General features: G+C 50.4%; 1 protein-coding gene across 5 annotated transcripts in view; it reads left to right on the top strand.

The window, feature by feature from the left end:
• The first annotated feature begins 353 nt into the window (after window positions 1-353).
• Window positions 354-15,348, top strand: part of NFKBIL1 (NFKB inhibitor like 1) — a 16,866-nt gene continuing 1,871 nt past the window's right edge. For 2 of the 5 annotated variants that reach the window (XR_003091881.1, XR_003091880.1), the window contains exons 1-5: window positions 354-453; window positions 1,084-1,196; window positions 1,584-1,683; window positions 1,777-2,368; window positions 13,380-13,503. Coding sequence is in view for 3 of the 5 variants with exons in the window: in XM_025192358.1 (XP_025048143.1) it covers window positions 1,131-1,196; window positions 1,584-1,683; window positions 1,777-2,330 (720 nt within the window). In the remaining 2 variants the exon portion in view is untranslated. Of the gene's footprint in view, window positions 454-1,083; window positions 1,207-1,583; window positions 1,684-1,776; window positions 2,775-13,379; window positions 15,296-15,348 lie in introns of those variants that run through there. The other 3 variants (XM_025192358.1, XM_025192357.1, XM_025192359.1) reach the window with 3 other exon arrangements.

Raw genomic sequence — 15,348 nt, 5'->3', positions numbered from 1 at the left:
CCCACACACATCCCTGTGTACACACACCTACACACTGCTTACCAACACCCCCAGCCAAGAGCCTGCAGCTCACAGGTGGAGGGATGGCTGACTCCCAGCCCCCAGCCAGACAGAGCCAGTTCCCCAACATGACAGTGACCACAATGGGTGAACAAAGCCCAATGGACGGTTAGAGCAATGGACAGAGACGGTGCATCCCCCATGGAGGGCCAGATGCAGCAACAGGAGGACAGAGACCACAGGGTGCACAGGCGCATAGAAAGGCACAAAGGATCCACAACTTCTCTGGGTAACCTGTTCCAGCACCTTACTACCCTTGAATATTGATGTTGAGTCCTTGGTTCATTGCCGCCTCAGCCGCCCGCCTCCTGCTGCGCCGCGGCGCCAACCCCGCCTGCATCGACACCCATGGTGACACCGCCCTGCACCTGGCTGCCCGCGCCGGCCACCGTGGTGAGCGCCAGCCCTTTAAAGCCCCTTAATTGTGGGGGGTCTGGGCTCCCAGAACCCCTGCTGTAATTGTGCCAGGCCCCAGAGAGCCGAGGCGTCTGGGGTCCCATCAACACCCCCCCCACCCCGATCTAAGCCGCTTCTCCTAGAGGACCCAAGTGTCCGAGCTCCCATATTCCCTGCTCCCACCGTCCTGACCCCCACTTCACTCACAGTGGACCCAGGTGTCCGGGCTCCCAGTTCCCCCCCTCCTCACTCCTCCAGACACCACTCCCACTATAGAGAATCGGGTGTCTGGGCACCAAGCCCCCTGTGGTCTAACCTGCCCCCCGCCCCACAACCAGAGAACCCAAGTGTCCAGGCACCCAGCCCCACCCCCTTCCCAGAGAACCCAGGCATCTGGGCTCCCAGTCCCGCCCCACTCGAGACCCCAGGCATCCAGCTCTCGCCCTTTTTGCTCTCACTTCATTGCAGTCCCTTAGCCCAGTCTGGGGAGGTCAATGGGACCCAGGCATCCAGGAAACCAGGAAGTAGGACCCACGGGACCCAGGTGTCTGGGAGGCGGGGCAGGATGACCCAGGTTTCTGGGCAGAGCGTGCCCTCACTTTGTGTCCCATCCTCCCCACCCCCCAGTGTTCCAGGCGCTGTTCCTGCCCATTGTGCGCTGCTGCCCCCAGGTCATGAGGATCCGTAACCAGGCAGGGCAGATCCCCACCGATCTCCTGGATCCCGTGCTGCAGGAGGAGGTACCAGCGGGTGGGTGGGGGGCAGCCTGGACACCTGGGTTCTCTCGGAGAGGAGGTGGGACACTGGGGGGGTGAGAGTGGGAGGGGGTTGGGAGCCCGGACGCCTGGGTTCTCTGGGAGGTGCCTGGGGGCGGGGAGGTGGGAGGAAGGGGTGCTGGGAGCCCAGACACCTGGATTCTTCGTGGCCGGGGTGGGCACCTGGAGATGGGGAGCAGGGGAGGCCGGGAGTCTGGATGCCTGGGTTCCATGCTCAGCTGTGTTTAACCTCCCAGGCTGAGGTCCAGCTGGGGGCTTTCTCCCCAGAGCAGCCCCCCTCCAGTGCGGGGGCATTGCAGGTTGGGGAGGGGGCTACTCTAGCCCCTCTCTATGGTTTCCTGTCCTCCACAGCACCCCATGGAGCAGGAAGAGGAGGACAACGCTGACTCCTGGCATCAGAAGCTGCTGGGGGAGTGTGAAGCTGAGGCCTGGGAGGCCGGTGGCTATGAGGGTAAGCTCCACCCCTTGGCCCAACCCCTTTTGCCTTGTGGCCGTGCCCCCTCCATAACCCCACCCCTTTCCTCCTCTCCACTCTATCCCACAGAGGATTTCAACAGGGAACAGTCAGATTACGAGACCTATGATGCGTGGGCAGAGCGAATTGTCCGCGAGTACACCCGGAGGCGAGGCCAAGGGGCAGGGCTTAACCATGGGAAGCCAGAGGACAGCAGTCAAGGGGCAGGGCCTAGCCGGGGAAAGGCGGAGCCTGAGCCCCTCCGGCGCCCCATGGAGGTGGAAGCCGACCTGTACCGGGCCCGGGAGGCTGCCAAGGCCCGGGAGCTGCAGGAGGCTAGGAGGAGGCGCTGCGAGGAGGCCTTCACCCCAGGTGCCACCAGCCTTCTAACCTATCATGACATCCCTTGGCCCTGCCCAGGGGCCAGCCCTGAGGCTATGGCGGCAGCGGCCATGATGGGAGCGGACCCAGGCGACCGAGCCAGCTTCCGACGCCAGCTGCGACGCCAACAGGCCCTGTGGCACCCTGACAAGTTCACTCAGCGTTGTGGGGAGCGCCTGGCCCAGCCTGACCGACGCCGGGTGCTGGATGCTGTCATGGCCTTGTCTCAGGCCCTCAACCGCCTGGCCGAGAGTGTCAAGTGAGGCGGCTGGCTCTGGGCTGCGTGTAATGGGGACAGGAGGTACGGATGGCTCTGGAGAGCATCAGGTTTAGGTACAACAGGGACAGGAGCTGCACCTGGCTCTGGGGGTGTCAGGCTGAGTATAAAGGGGATAGCGCTAAGGAGAAGGTGCCTTGGTTGACATTCGAATGGGAGACCTGTGTCCCTCTGTGCTAAGTAGGTCCTAGCATGGTTGGCACATGGATGGGATACCAACATACCTCACTGCTAAGCAGGTTATGATGTGTTTGGCCCCTGAAAGGGAGACTTGGGTGGAAAACCTCCGCTTGGTAGCAAAGTCATATAGGTGATACTCCCCCTCTATGCAACTTTGGTCAGGCCGCAGTTGGAGTACTGCGTCCAGTACTGGGCGCCACACTTCAGAAGGGACGTGGCCAGCCTGGAGAGGGTTCAGAGGAGGGCCACCCGCTTGGTGAGAGGGCAGCAGGACAGGCCCTATGAGGAGAGAGTGAGGGACCTGAACCTGTTCAGCCTCAGCAAGAGGAGGCTGAGGGGGGACCTGGTGGCTGCCTACAAGCTCATCAGGGGGGATCAACAGCAAAGAGGCAGAGCCCTTTTCTCCCCAGCACCACCTGGGTGACGAGGAACAATGGTAATAAGCTGATGGAGAATAGGTTTAGGTTAGAGATCAGAAGGCAATATTTTACAGTGAGGGTTGCCAAAATCAGGAACCAACTTCCCAGGGAAGTGGTCCTCACCCCTACCTTGGGCAAATTCAAGAGGAGTTTGGATTCGCCCCTGTCTGGGGTCGTGTGACCCCAGCATTCATTCCTGCCTGTGGCAGGGGGTCAGGCTAGATGATCTGTTCAGGTCCCTCCTGACCCTAGCTACTATGAAACTATTCATCTGGTGTGTCTCACCATTCCCTGCAGGCAGTGATTCTTTCCCAGTGTGGGAAGTGCCAATTTGCATAATAGTCATGCATATGTATATATGTTACTGAATGGACAGCAGATTTTTGCTGCTATAAAGTATGTTTTTCTCTGGCTAGATTCCATTAGAATTGGGGGGGGTCCCAGACTCCTGGGAGTGTGGGTGTATGTGTCCCAGATGCCTGGGTTCTGCGTATGTGTGTATCCTGGACGCCTGTATCGCAGACAACTGAGTTTTATGCGTGTGTGTGAGACCTTGGGGGTGAGGGAGCTCCCCATCCTTCCCCAGCAGTGTCTGTGCCCCCAGCTGCAGCTCTCGTGCATAGCCACGGGGTGGCAGCAGCATCCTGTGGTTAGCTGAAGTCCTGAGCATTGATGGAGCTGCCGGGTGAAGGGAGCAGTGAAGCCCAGGGGCAGCAGGGGGCGCTGGGCACCAGGCTGGCACCAGCTAGGAATCCAGGAGAGATCTGCCCAAGCCTGTATCCCGGAGCAGGGTGCAGCGGGTTGGAAGCAAGGGGTGGCTATAAGGCCCAAAAATGCATATGCACACATGCCTGCATATATCCATACACATACATATATACATGCATATATACACACGTATTCATAAACATGTATATACGTACATATACATACATGCACACACCCACATGTATGTACATGCATGCATGCACACCTGCATGTATGTACCTTGTATTCTCATATTTGTACACGCATATATGTATGCACATATCAATACATATTTACACGTATATATGTGCATGCACAAATAGATATGTACACACACATATAGATATGCACACATACAGATATACACGCATATATATAGATACGCATACCCATATATACAAGGATGTTGGTTGTAGCCATGTTGGTCTGCCTGAAAACGGGGGGGTTGTACCCGAAAGCTTGCAAAGAAGAATTTTTCTAACTATTTAATTGGTCTAATAAAAGATACCACATTTACCCAAAGAACCTTGTTTACCCCCCCACACACACACACATACATGCATATATACACATGCACACACATACCAGTATATACACAGACATGCACATGCACGCACATACATATATATACCCATACACATATACACACACCAATGTATATGCACCCACACATGCACACAGAGAGATACCAACCTGGTGGCCTTCTATGACCAGGTCACAAAATCCTTAGGCGCAGGTGAAGCAGTGGACGTAGTCTTTCTGGACTTTAGGAAGGCCTTCAACACTGTCGCTCACCCCATTCTCATTAAACAACTAGGGGACTGTGGCATCAACACCTACACAGTCAAATGGGTCACTAGTTGGCTGGAGGGCCGCACCCAGAGAGTGGTGGTGGACGGGTCTTATTCGACCTGGAGGGATGTGGGCAGTGGGGTCCCCCAGGGCTCGGTCCTCAGACCCGCACTGTTCAACATCTTCATCAGCGACTTGGATGAGGGGGTAAACAGCACCCTGTTCAAATTTGCAGATGACACTAAGATGTGGGGAGAAGTGGGCACGCTAGAAAGGAGGAATAGGCTGCAATCAGACCTAGAAAAGTTACAGGGGTGATCGGATGAGAACAGGATGGGTTTCAACACTGACAAGTGCAAGGTGCTGCACCTGGGGGGGAAGAACCAGCAGCAGACCTACAGGCTGGGGAACTCCCTTATCAGTACAGAAACAGAAAAGGATCTTGGAGTCATTATTGATGCCAAGATGAACATGGGCTAACTGGGGATGCGGTCAGGAAGGCCAACTACACCTTGTCATGCATCCACAGATGCATCTCGAGCAGATCCAAAGAGGTGATCCTCCCCCTCTATGCGACACTGGTCAGGCCGCAGTTGGAGTACTGCGTCCAGTTCTGGGTGCCGCACTTCAGGAGAGATGTGGACAACATAGAGAGGGTCCAGAGGAGGGCCACCCGCATGATCAGCAGGCAGCAGGGCAGGCCCTATGAGGAGAGGCTAAGGGACCTGAACCTGTTCAGCCTCCACAAGAGAAGGCTGAGGGGGATCTAGTGGCCGTTTACAAACTAGTCAGAGGGGACCAGCAGGCACTGGGGGGAGTCCCTGTTCACCCGAGCACTACCAGGAGTGACTAGAAATAACGGTCACAAGCTGGCAGAGGGTAGATTCAGACTAGACATCAGGAGGCGCTACTTCACAGTCAGGGCGGCTAGGATCTGGAATCAACTTCCAAGTGGTGCTGACTCCTACCCTGGGGGTCTTCAAGAGGAGGTTAGACGAACACCTTGCTGGGGTCGTTTGACCCCAGTACTTTTTCCTGCCGTGGCAGGGGGTTGGACTTGATGATCTGCTCAGGTCCCTTCCGACCCGACCAACTATGAAACTATGATATTGGTATGTGCACACAAGACATACATGTGCACACACACACACACGTACATGCACAGTTACATCTATACCAGTATATGCACACACACAGACATGCACATATACACATACATACACATATATATATTATATACATATAGACACATGCACATACATGTGCATACGCGCACACATATATGCACACACACACAAATTTGTATATATGCCAGTATATACAAACAGATCCATGCACATACACACATGCATTTGCCCACATACACACATATATGTGAAACAAACTTTTTTAGGTCCTCTAAAGAAAACCTTTACCGGAAGCCAAGATTTTGTTTCCCGAATTCCCTTCCCTGGGGGCTTATAGCTGTCAGAAGCAAACGTCTCACCTTCCTCCCAGGCTTCTGGGACCTCGAGACTGGTTGCTCAGAACGAGAGGTGGTAGTGGTGGCAGTGGCGGCTTTGGTTATGAAGCTATGCTTTCCTTTCTGGGTAATCTGCCTGCCTTGAAAAGCCACTGGGGGTTTCGATGCATCAAACTCCGGATTTCAGTATGAGACGGTGCTTGTGTCTTTCACCCTCTGCCTTCTCGGGCCCAGGGGTTCTTGGAAAGGTCTTAAAATAACTGCCTTTTCTTTAAAAAAAAACAAAAAAACTACTTATTCTTTTCCCCGCTAAACTGTGAAACCCAACTGAAAAGCTGACTTTGATCTGGAAAAACATGCCTTGTTTCTCAGAGCCTTGTTTCATGGTACTTGGAGAGCTGTACAAACGTCTATCAGCTTTGTGCTAGCTTGCCTTCACACCTTGAACTTGAGCTGCACAGCTGTGGGGGGTGGCCCCAGCTTCATCAAACAGGATCAAGAGACAACTGGGCCCTTTAAGCTGCATAGCGAGTGCTTTAAGCCACTTAACCCACAAAAAGACCACACAACACATTTAAGAGCTCCAGCCGCTGCCCCAAAAGAACATGTAACAAGGCCTTTAAAGATATAAAAATAGGGAAGGTGCAGTGGAATGGCAGAAAATGGTGTGAACAACTGTGTAAAGTATAGTGATAATATAGTGGGGTAGTGAAAGAAAAAGATGTGTATAAAAATAGGATGGCAGTGAGATGGTGAAAAATGAGTGAAATAGTGAAAATATATAGTGGTAATATAGTAGCAGAGTGAAAAAAAATAGCCAAAAACGTACAGAAATAGGGAAGGTGGAATAAAAAATTAGTGAAGTATGGTGAAAGTGAATAGTGAAAATATAGCGGTGTAGTGAAAAAATAGCAGGAAATTAATAGAAATAGGGATGATGGTATGGGATGGTGAAAGGACTTGTGAAGACGTAGTAGAAGGGTGAAAATCTAGTGAAATATGGTGAGAAATGCCTGGTGAGAATTCAGTAGAATAGGGGGAGAAAGTAGAAAATGTATAAAAATAGTGCAGATGGAGTGGGTTGGTACAAAATAGTGAAAACGTATAACATTTTTAGACTGAAACTCCCTATTTTTGTACCTTTAAAAATGGCATCATTTAAAGCATGCAGGGACCATTTTTAGGCTGAAATTCCCTATTTTCATACCTTTAAAAGTGTCATTGTTAAAGCATACAGGAACCATTTTTAGACTGAAACTCGCTGTTTTGTGTGATGTGAAATAGTGGAAAAAAATAGTGGGAAATGTATAAAAACTAGTTCAAATGGGGAACTAGTATAAATATAGGCAACCACAAAATATTGTGAAAAACAGGAAAATGTATACTGATGAAAATGATGAAAAAATAGTGGAAGCTGTATAGAAGTAATGAAAATACTGAAATGGTGAAAAACCGCAGGAGGTGTATAGAAGTAGTGAAAATGTAGAGAAATGGTGAAAAATAGCAGGAGATGTATAGAACAAGTGAAAATAGTGAAATGGTGAAAATAGCACAAGGCGTATAAACATGAAAAATGAGTGAAATGGTGAAAATAGTGTCCGTGTATTAAAAAATTGAAAATGTAGTGAAATTATGAGATGAATGGTGGGAAAGGGTATAAAATAGGGAAAATATACTGAAATCAGAAAATAGTGAAAATGTATAAAATAATGATCGTTTACTGAAATATTGAAAAAAATAGTGGAAATGTAGAAGAAACATGAGGATTTGGTGGCACAGTGAAAAGATTAGTGGACCTATAGAAACAATGGGAAAATGCTGAGAATGGATAAAAATAGTTAAAATGTAATGAAACAGGCAAAATAGTGAAAAGTTATAAAAATGATGCCTTTCATTTTAAAAAGGGTTTTCAAATATGAGACCAAAAAAAAACAGTTTTTGGAGTTTTTTAATGTCTAAAAACAGGAATATTATTTTTAAAGGGGGAGCTTTTCTTTTTAATACATGCTTAAACAATTTCCAGGCTTCCTTTAAAGTATTAAAAAAGTGAGTTTCATTTTTAAAAAGAGAGTTTTCTTTTCCAGAGTTTACTTTACCTTTCTTGGTGGGTTTTTTCTTCAAATATATAAAAATAGTAAGTTTCGCTTTTTTTAAAAAGGGAATTTTTGACACATGGGTTTTAAAAATGTTACCGGGGGATGGGTGTATAAAAACAGGGAGTTTCATGATGAGACGGCATCTTACATCTCAAGCGGAGTCTTTCTTTTAAATGTAGAGAAAACACTGAATATTCTTTTATTTTAAAGAGATTTTTCCTTTCCACTGTAATTGCTTTTTTAAAACATAAAAAATAGCAAGGTTCAGTCTAAAAATGTTTCCTGTATACTTGAACAACACTATTTTTCAAAGTAAAAAAAAAAAATTGTGCGTTTCAGTCTAAAAAATGTTCCTGTTCATTTTAATGACGCCATTTTATAACATCCCAAAATAGCAAGTTTCAACCCAGAAATTAAAAGGGAAAAGTTTAGATCAAAACTTGCTAGATTTATGCATTTAAAAATGGTGGTGTTAAAATAGCGAGCTTCAATCTTAAAAAAATGTTACCTTGACATTTTTTGTACCTTTAACAATGGCAGGGTTAAGTGTCAAGAAAACATTTTTAGATTGCAACTTCCAACCTGTATACCTTGAACAATGGCAATGTTAATGTAGGAAGTTTCAATTTAAAATGTTTCTTTTACACTTTAACGGTGCTGTTGTTAAAGGTACAAAAATAGCCCGTTTCAATCTTCAAATGTTTCCTTGGTACTTTAATAGTGTCATTTTAAAGGCATAAAAAATAGCCAGGTTCAATCTAAAAATGTTTCCTGGGCACTTTAAACAATGCCGTTTTCAAACATTTATACCATTTACAGCTATAAAATTGCACCTTTCACTCCAAATTGTTTCCTTTAGACTTTAGCGATTCCTTTCTTTTTTTTTATAAGTACAAAGATAGTGAATTTCCAGTCTGAAAAAGGAGAATTTCCCTTTCAAAACCACCCTTTCCAATATGCTCAGATGGGGAGTTTCCTTTACAAAAGAGACTTTTCTTCAGGTAGCAACACCCTAAAGATTCCGGATTTGCTTCTTTTTTCTTTTTTTTACATATATAAAAATAGTGAGTTTAATTTTTTTTTAAGACCCTTTTCCTTGCGGTTCCACTATACTTACCATTCCTGGGGCTTCTCTTTTTTTTTCTCCCCTTGGAAAATAGAAAAAGAGCAAGTTTAATTTAAAAAGAGACTTTTTTTTTTTTTTACACTTTAAAAATTGTAGGGCTTGTTCTGTGCGTGTGTGTGTGTGTGTGCGCATGCGCGCATGTGTGCGCGTCTAGCTATCTATCTGTCGATATGTGTGTACATGGATATGTGTGGATGTGGGTATGTATGTGTGGATGTAACTTTATATGTGTGTGTACATGGATATATGTGGGTGCATGTGGGTATGTATGTGTATATATGTGTGTGTGTATGCGTGAGTATATATATATAGGCAGATTTATGGATGGATGGGGGATGTACAAATGTATGGACAGACAGGTGAATGAAAGTGTGTATGGACTGACAGATGGACAGTTGGATGGATGGATTTCCAGGTGGTCAGATAAACGGATGGATGGATAAAGGAATGCACATGTGGAAGCCTGGATGAACAGGATGGATGGATGGACAGGGTGTGCAGGTAGATGGATGAACAGACACAGACAGACAGACAGATGGATAGATCTATGCATGGATAGACAGATGGATGTACAGATGGATGGACATACAGACAGATGGACACACTCATGGATAGATAAATGGATGAAAGAATGGACAGATGGATGGATAGAGAGGCAGAGGGACAGGATGGAGAGTTGCATGGATAGATGCACAGAAGGAAGGGGTGGAAGCATGAGTGGATGGACAGATGAACAGATAAAAGCATGACTGACTAGGATGGATGGGTGGATGAAGGTTCAGATGGATGGATAGATAAATGGACAGCAGAAGGGATGAATGCACATGTGGCAGAGATGGGAGGATGCATGGACAGATGGAGTGGGTAGATTGATGGCTGGATGGAGGGATGGAAGCGTGGATGAACCGAAGGACAGACGGATGGATGGAAGTCAGGATGGACACAGATGGATGGTCCAGTGGATGGAGAGATGGAACCATGGATGGATGGAGGGGTGGAACTATGGACGGACAGATGGACGTGGATGGATGGATGGATGGATGGATGGATGTGGATAGACAGACGTGTGGATGGCTGGATAAATGGAGGGGGCATGTTGTGGGGGAAGAGGATCCCACTTCGGCCCCTGGAAACCACCTGACGCACCACATGGGTGATCACAGGATAGCAGGGGTCAAGACTCCTGGGTTCTTCCCAACCTTGGGAACAGGCAGGGGAAGGGGAAGGTGAAGCTAAGTGAGCACAAAACCCCGGAGCCAGCCCCAGCTTCAGCTTCTGTCCCCATTACACCCAGCCCTGTCCGCCCCCTCCCCCAGCCAGCCCCAGCTCTTGTCCCCATTGCACCCAGCCGTGTCCGTGCTCTTTCCTACCCCCACCCTGGGCAGCCACAGGCGGGTCACCAGTGCTGGGGGGTTTCAGTTCCTCTTCTCGTGCAGACGTTTCTGTCTCTCTGCAGCTGCCACATACAAAGAGCCTGTCCCTCCCAATACCATACACACACACCCCCCAAGCATCCAGGACATACATACACGCATGTAGAACCTAGGCATCTGGTTGTCACACACACCCAAGCATGCAACACATGCATGCACAAAACCCAGGTGTCTGGTACAAACACACACACGGTGTGCACACAACCCCTATGCAGAAACAATACAGCCCCCACCTACACACATACCCACACAAGCATCTGCCTCCCCACCCCACACCGCCCCCAGGCATCCAGCACACAAGCACATACGCACGCAGAACCCAGGAGCCCAGGATACACAATGCAAACAACCCCCCAGACATAAACAACAAAACACACCCTGCACACACACAAAACCCAGGCACCCAGGACACACATACACAGGACTACAGCATCTGGGATACATATACACATAGAACCCAGACATTCGGGACACACACACACACCCCCTCTACACAAAAACAGTATAGCCCCCACCTACACTTTCACCCATACAGAACACCCAGGTCCCCCATGCACACCCCAGGAATCCAACACATACACACACCAGGGCTTCTCCAGAGACTGTACTCACCCATTTCCAGGTGAACCCCCTCAACATTTCTCTGCCACTCTCTTTTTCACTCCCTTCTTCCTCCCTTACGGGAAACCAGTCTCCGGGGAAGGTGGGGGCGGGAGCTCCCCTGGTGCCCAGTCCCCTGTGCAAGGGCTCTGCCTTGCGGTTTCCCCCTTTCCGTGAAAGGGAAAGTGCCTCGGCTATGAACTCCCCCCACCCCTCTCCCCCTGCCTCTACCACCACCTTCCACGCCTCCATCATGAGCACAGAAGCGTGAACAAATCCTGAGATGGGGGATAGGGAGAGATTAGGGTGGGGAGAGCTTAGTTTAGCCATGACACAGGTGTGCAAGGCATTCAAAGGGGTCATGTGGGTATCATGCTCACAATCCATGTGCAAGTTGCCATGTGAGTGTGCACAGGCAGTCCTAATGCAAGGGTACATGTGTGAGAGTGTGGTACCTCCCCTTGCAGAGGGATAGGACTTTTGCCCTTTTGACCCTTGTGTCAGGAGGAGGGCATTGTCCAGGAGTGGGAGCTTTCCCAGGCATGCAAAGGGTATACCTGGATGCATGTTAGGGGTTTTTGAATAGGGCTCATGGACTTGTGTGAAGGCACAAGCATGTGCAAGGTTGTTTTCCTCCCAGACTAAGACCCACACACACACAGGCACATGTGCCATCCTGGTGAGAAGGCAGGAGTGCACACGAAGAGATTACATGGAGGTGTCTTGTGCCCCTGTGGCCTCAGCATGAAGGGGGGCGGTGTATGTGTGTCCATGTCTGCGTGTGTGTGATGCCTCGGTTCTTTGTGTGTTTGTGCATGTCCTGGATGGCTGGGTTGTGTGTGTGTGTGTATGTGTGTGCATGTGCATGCCAGATGCCTGGATTCTGTCTATGTGCATGTGTCCCAAATGCCTGGGGGGTTTGTGTGTGTGCATGTGCATGCACATGCATGACAGATGCCTGTGTATGTGTGTGTGTGTGTGCATGTGTGCCAGATGCGTGTGTGTGTAGACAGAGTGGATGGATGGATGGATGGATGGGCTTGTGGGTGCATAGCTAGATGTATGGATCAATGGGTGGAGAGACAGACGGATGGATAGATAGGTAAATGAGTGGGTGAGTGAGCGGCTGGATGAATAGTTGGATAGGTAGATGGATGGGTGGGTGGAGTGGGGATAGATGGATAGAGAATAGATAGATGGATAAACATGGATAGATGGATGGACAAATGGGTGGGTGAATGGGTGGATAAACAGGTAGCTGAATGGGTGAGTGGATAGATAAGTGGGTGGGTGGGTGGAGTGGGAAGAGATGGGTGATGGGACAGATGGCTGGCTGGCTGGCTACATGATAGAAAGGATGGATAGATGGATGGGTCAGTGTGTGGGTGGATGGATGGATGAAAAGATAGATGACTGAATGGGTGGGTGGATGGATGGATGGGCAGACATGCGTTTGGGCAGAATGGCGCTCTTGCTGGCCAATCTAGTGGGACCCTTCACAGTCCTCAGGGAAAAGACCCCCCCCCCCCCCCACCAAAACAACCCCCCCCCCCCCCCCCAAAAGCCTCAGGCCTGAAACTAAGACCCGGTGTCGCCACCAGAGGGCAGCCTCCACCCACTGTTCCCAGGGGACCCAGGAACCAGATGCCAAGACCAGTATAGGAAACCCACAGGCCCCAGAGCCTGGCATGTGGAGTGTGTGTCCACAAGGCCTTACCCCAAGTCTTCCCAGTGAGTCCCAGTGTCACCTGGACCCACATCCCAGTATCCCAGAGAATAGTGAGAACCCCAATCTCCCGAGAAGCCAGTATCATGGCCCAACGGGTGACCAGTAGAAAGCCCCAAGCCCTGGGCTTAGTAGACCCCAGAGCCACCATTTTACCCCAGCTCTGGGGGTGGGGGACAGGGGTGAGATGGAGCTCACCCTGCCCTGCCAAACTGGTCTTCCCTACTGGAGACGAGCTGGGAGAACTGGGTCGACTAAAGAAGAGAAGGGAGATCTGATCACAGTCATCCCCAGTCCCAGACCACACCGAGATGGACCCTTCTCAGTGGCCGCAGGGACAGGACAAGGAGCAATGATGGGGTCCAGCAGGGGCACTGGCTGCAGCCCCTCTAGGCTGGATTGGCACTTAACTCTCCAACACTGAACACTTGCTCACACCATTCACCCTCTATAGCCTGGACTGCAGGGATACTAGGGGTCTCCAGGATGAACAAGGAGCAATGGACTGAGACTGCAGCAGGGGAAACTGAGGCCAGAGATGAGGAGACTCTTCATCCTCAGATATTTCCAAGAACAAGGTAGGCTGACGATTCTCAACCAGGGCATCAGGGCACTATCAGACCCTCATGAGCGTGTAGGGCCGTATTAGCGCTGCGAATAACTGGGATTTTCCCAAGGGAGTCCCAGGGTCTAATGAGGAGTATGGATGGGCCTACAAAGGTTGAGAGCCCCTGGGTCATGCAAACACGTGTCTGGGCTGGTTCAGAAGGGGCTAGCCGTGCCTTCAGCTACAGGTTGGACCAGATGCGACCTCCTGAGGTCCTGGCCAGCCCAGCCACCACCTTTATAGGCACTTCTAGCTCTACCTTGAAGCCATGTGGAGCTCTCGATCTCAGACTGCACTGGCAAGACTCCCGGGCATTCCCGAGCTAGGACATCCAACCTATGCATGTCTCTGGTTGACATTGACTTGACCTTTGCTCCTCAGCCCACCATGCCTGTCCCCCTTGTCCTCCTGGTGCCTCCTTCGGTAGAGGACAAGCTTCTTCCCTCCTCCATCTCTATCTTAATGAGCTCTGGGACTTTCTCACAGAGGATTGGGTCTCCAGGCCCGGCCCCATCCACACAGCCTTGCTGGCTGCCATCCTAGCACCTCCACAATAAGAGATAAAAGCTGCCTGTGGTAGGAGGTGTTATCAACACCTGGGTCACTGGGACAATTCTCTCAGCTGCACAGACGTCACCACCCAAGAGAGGAAGACCCAGGAGATGTGGGTTTTCGGGGACGGTCAGAGTGAATCAACGTTGAGGGGGTGGAGGCAGCCCTGGAAAACGGGTCTCATCCCCTCCACCCACTGTGTCTTGAGTGTTGGGACATCAGATCTAGAGCAGACAAGAAAGGTGCCTGACCCCACCCTCCTCAATTAGGACCCCCCAGTAAGAACCAAGATCGCCTGGGTCTTCTGTCCACACTGGGCACTGGGCTAATGGGGATGAGAGGTGGTGTAAAGCTGGGGGGAATCTCTCCCCATGCAGCATCAGGTCTTGGGGTGTAGGAGAATAAACAAGACCCCTCCATACACTCAAGTGGACCCCCAAAGACAAGACCACCTGGTTCTCCTGCCCCATTTGGGCGTTGATGGAATGATGAGAATGGGAAGATTGGGTACAAGGGCTGGAGGCAATCTCACCCCATGTGGCATCAGGTCTTGGGGTGAGGGGGGACAGATAAAACCCCTCTGTCTGCCCAACTAAACCCCCGGAGCCAGGATCACCTAGGTCTCCTGCCCTGCTTGGGGGTGAGGAGGATGAGTACAAGGCTGGGGGGAATCTGTACCCATGTGGCATCAGATCGGGCTGAGGACAGACAAGACCCTTCCATCCACCTAACTGGACTCCCAAAGCCAAGACCACATGGTCTAGCGCCCACTAGAGGATCCGCATAGAAGCTCGTAGCCTTGTATCACACCAGATATGAGAGTAGGGGGGTGGCCAATTTTGGGAGGTGGGCTCTGATATGGTGAGAAGGGAAGCCCCCCTAGATCTCCCATCACCCAAGGATGAGGCTGGGGGTGGGAGCCGCCTTCCAAGCCGCAGCCTGCTCTGGGCAAGGGCAGGGGAAGGGGGACAGAGAGCAGAATTTGAGGGATGGGATTTTTGTGTGGATCTGCCCTGCTCTGGCCCCACCCCCACCCCCTACACACACACAATTCCCTGAGCTATAGGGGATCAATTTTATCACACTGGGGAATTCTGGGAAGGCTGTACAGGACTGGGGCAGCAGAGAGAGGCCTGGGGGATTTCTGTGCTTCTGGGAGGGGCATCTCTGATTCTGGAGCCAGGTTCAAGATTTTGGTTAGGGGGCACTTGATCGGGCCAGACACAGGGTAGGGGGAGGCGTCCAGGCAAGAGGGGGGCTTTTG

This window comes from Alligator sinensis, unplaced genomic scaffold (assembly GCF_000455745.1).
Source record: "Alligator sinensis unplaced genomic scaffold, ASM45574v1 scaffold336_1, whole genome shotgun sequence".
NCBI lineage: Eukaryota > Metazoa > Chordata > Crocodylia > Alligatoridae > Alligator > Alligator sinensis.
The sequence above is the reverse complement of the archived record's forward strand: the minus strand, read 5'-3'. Positions and strand labels throughout refer to the sequence as shown.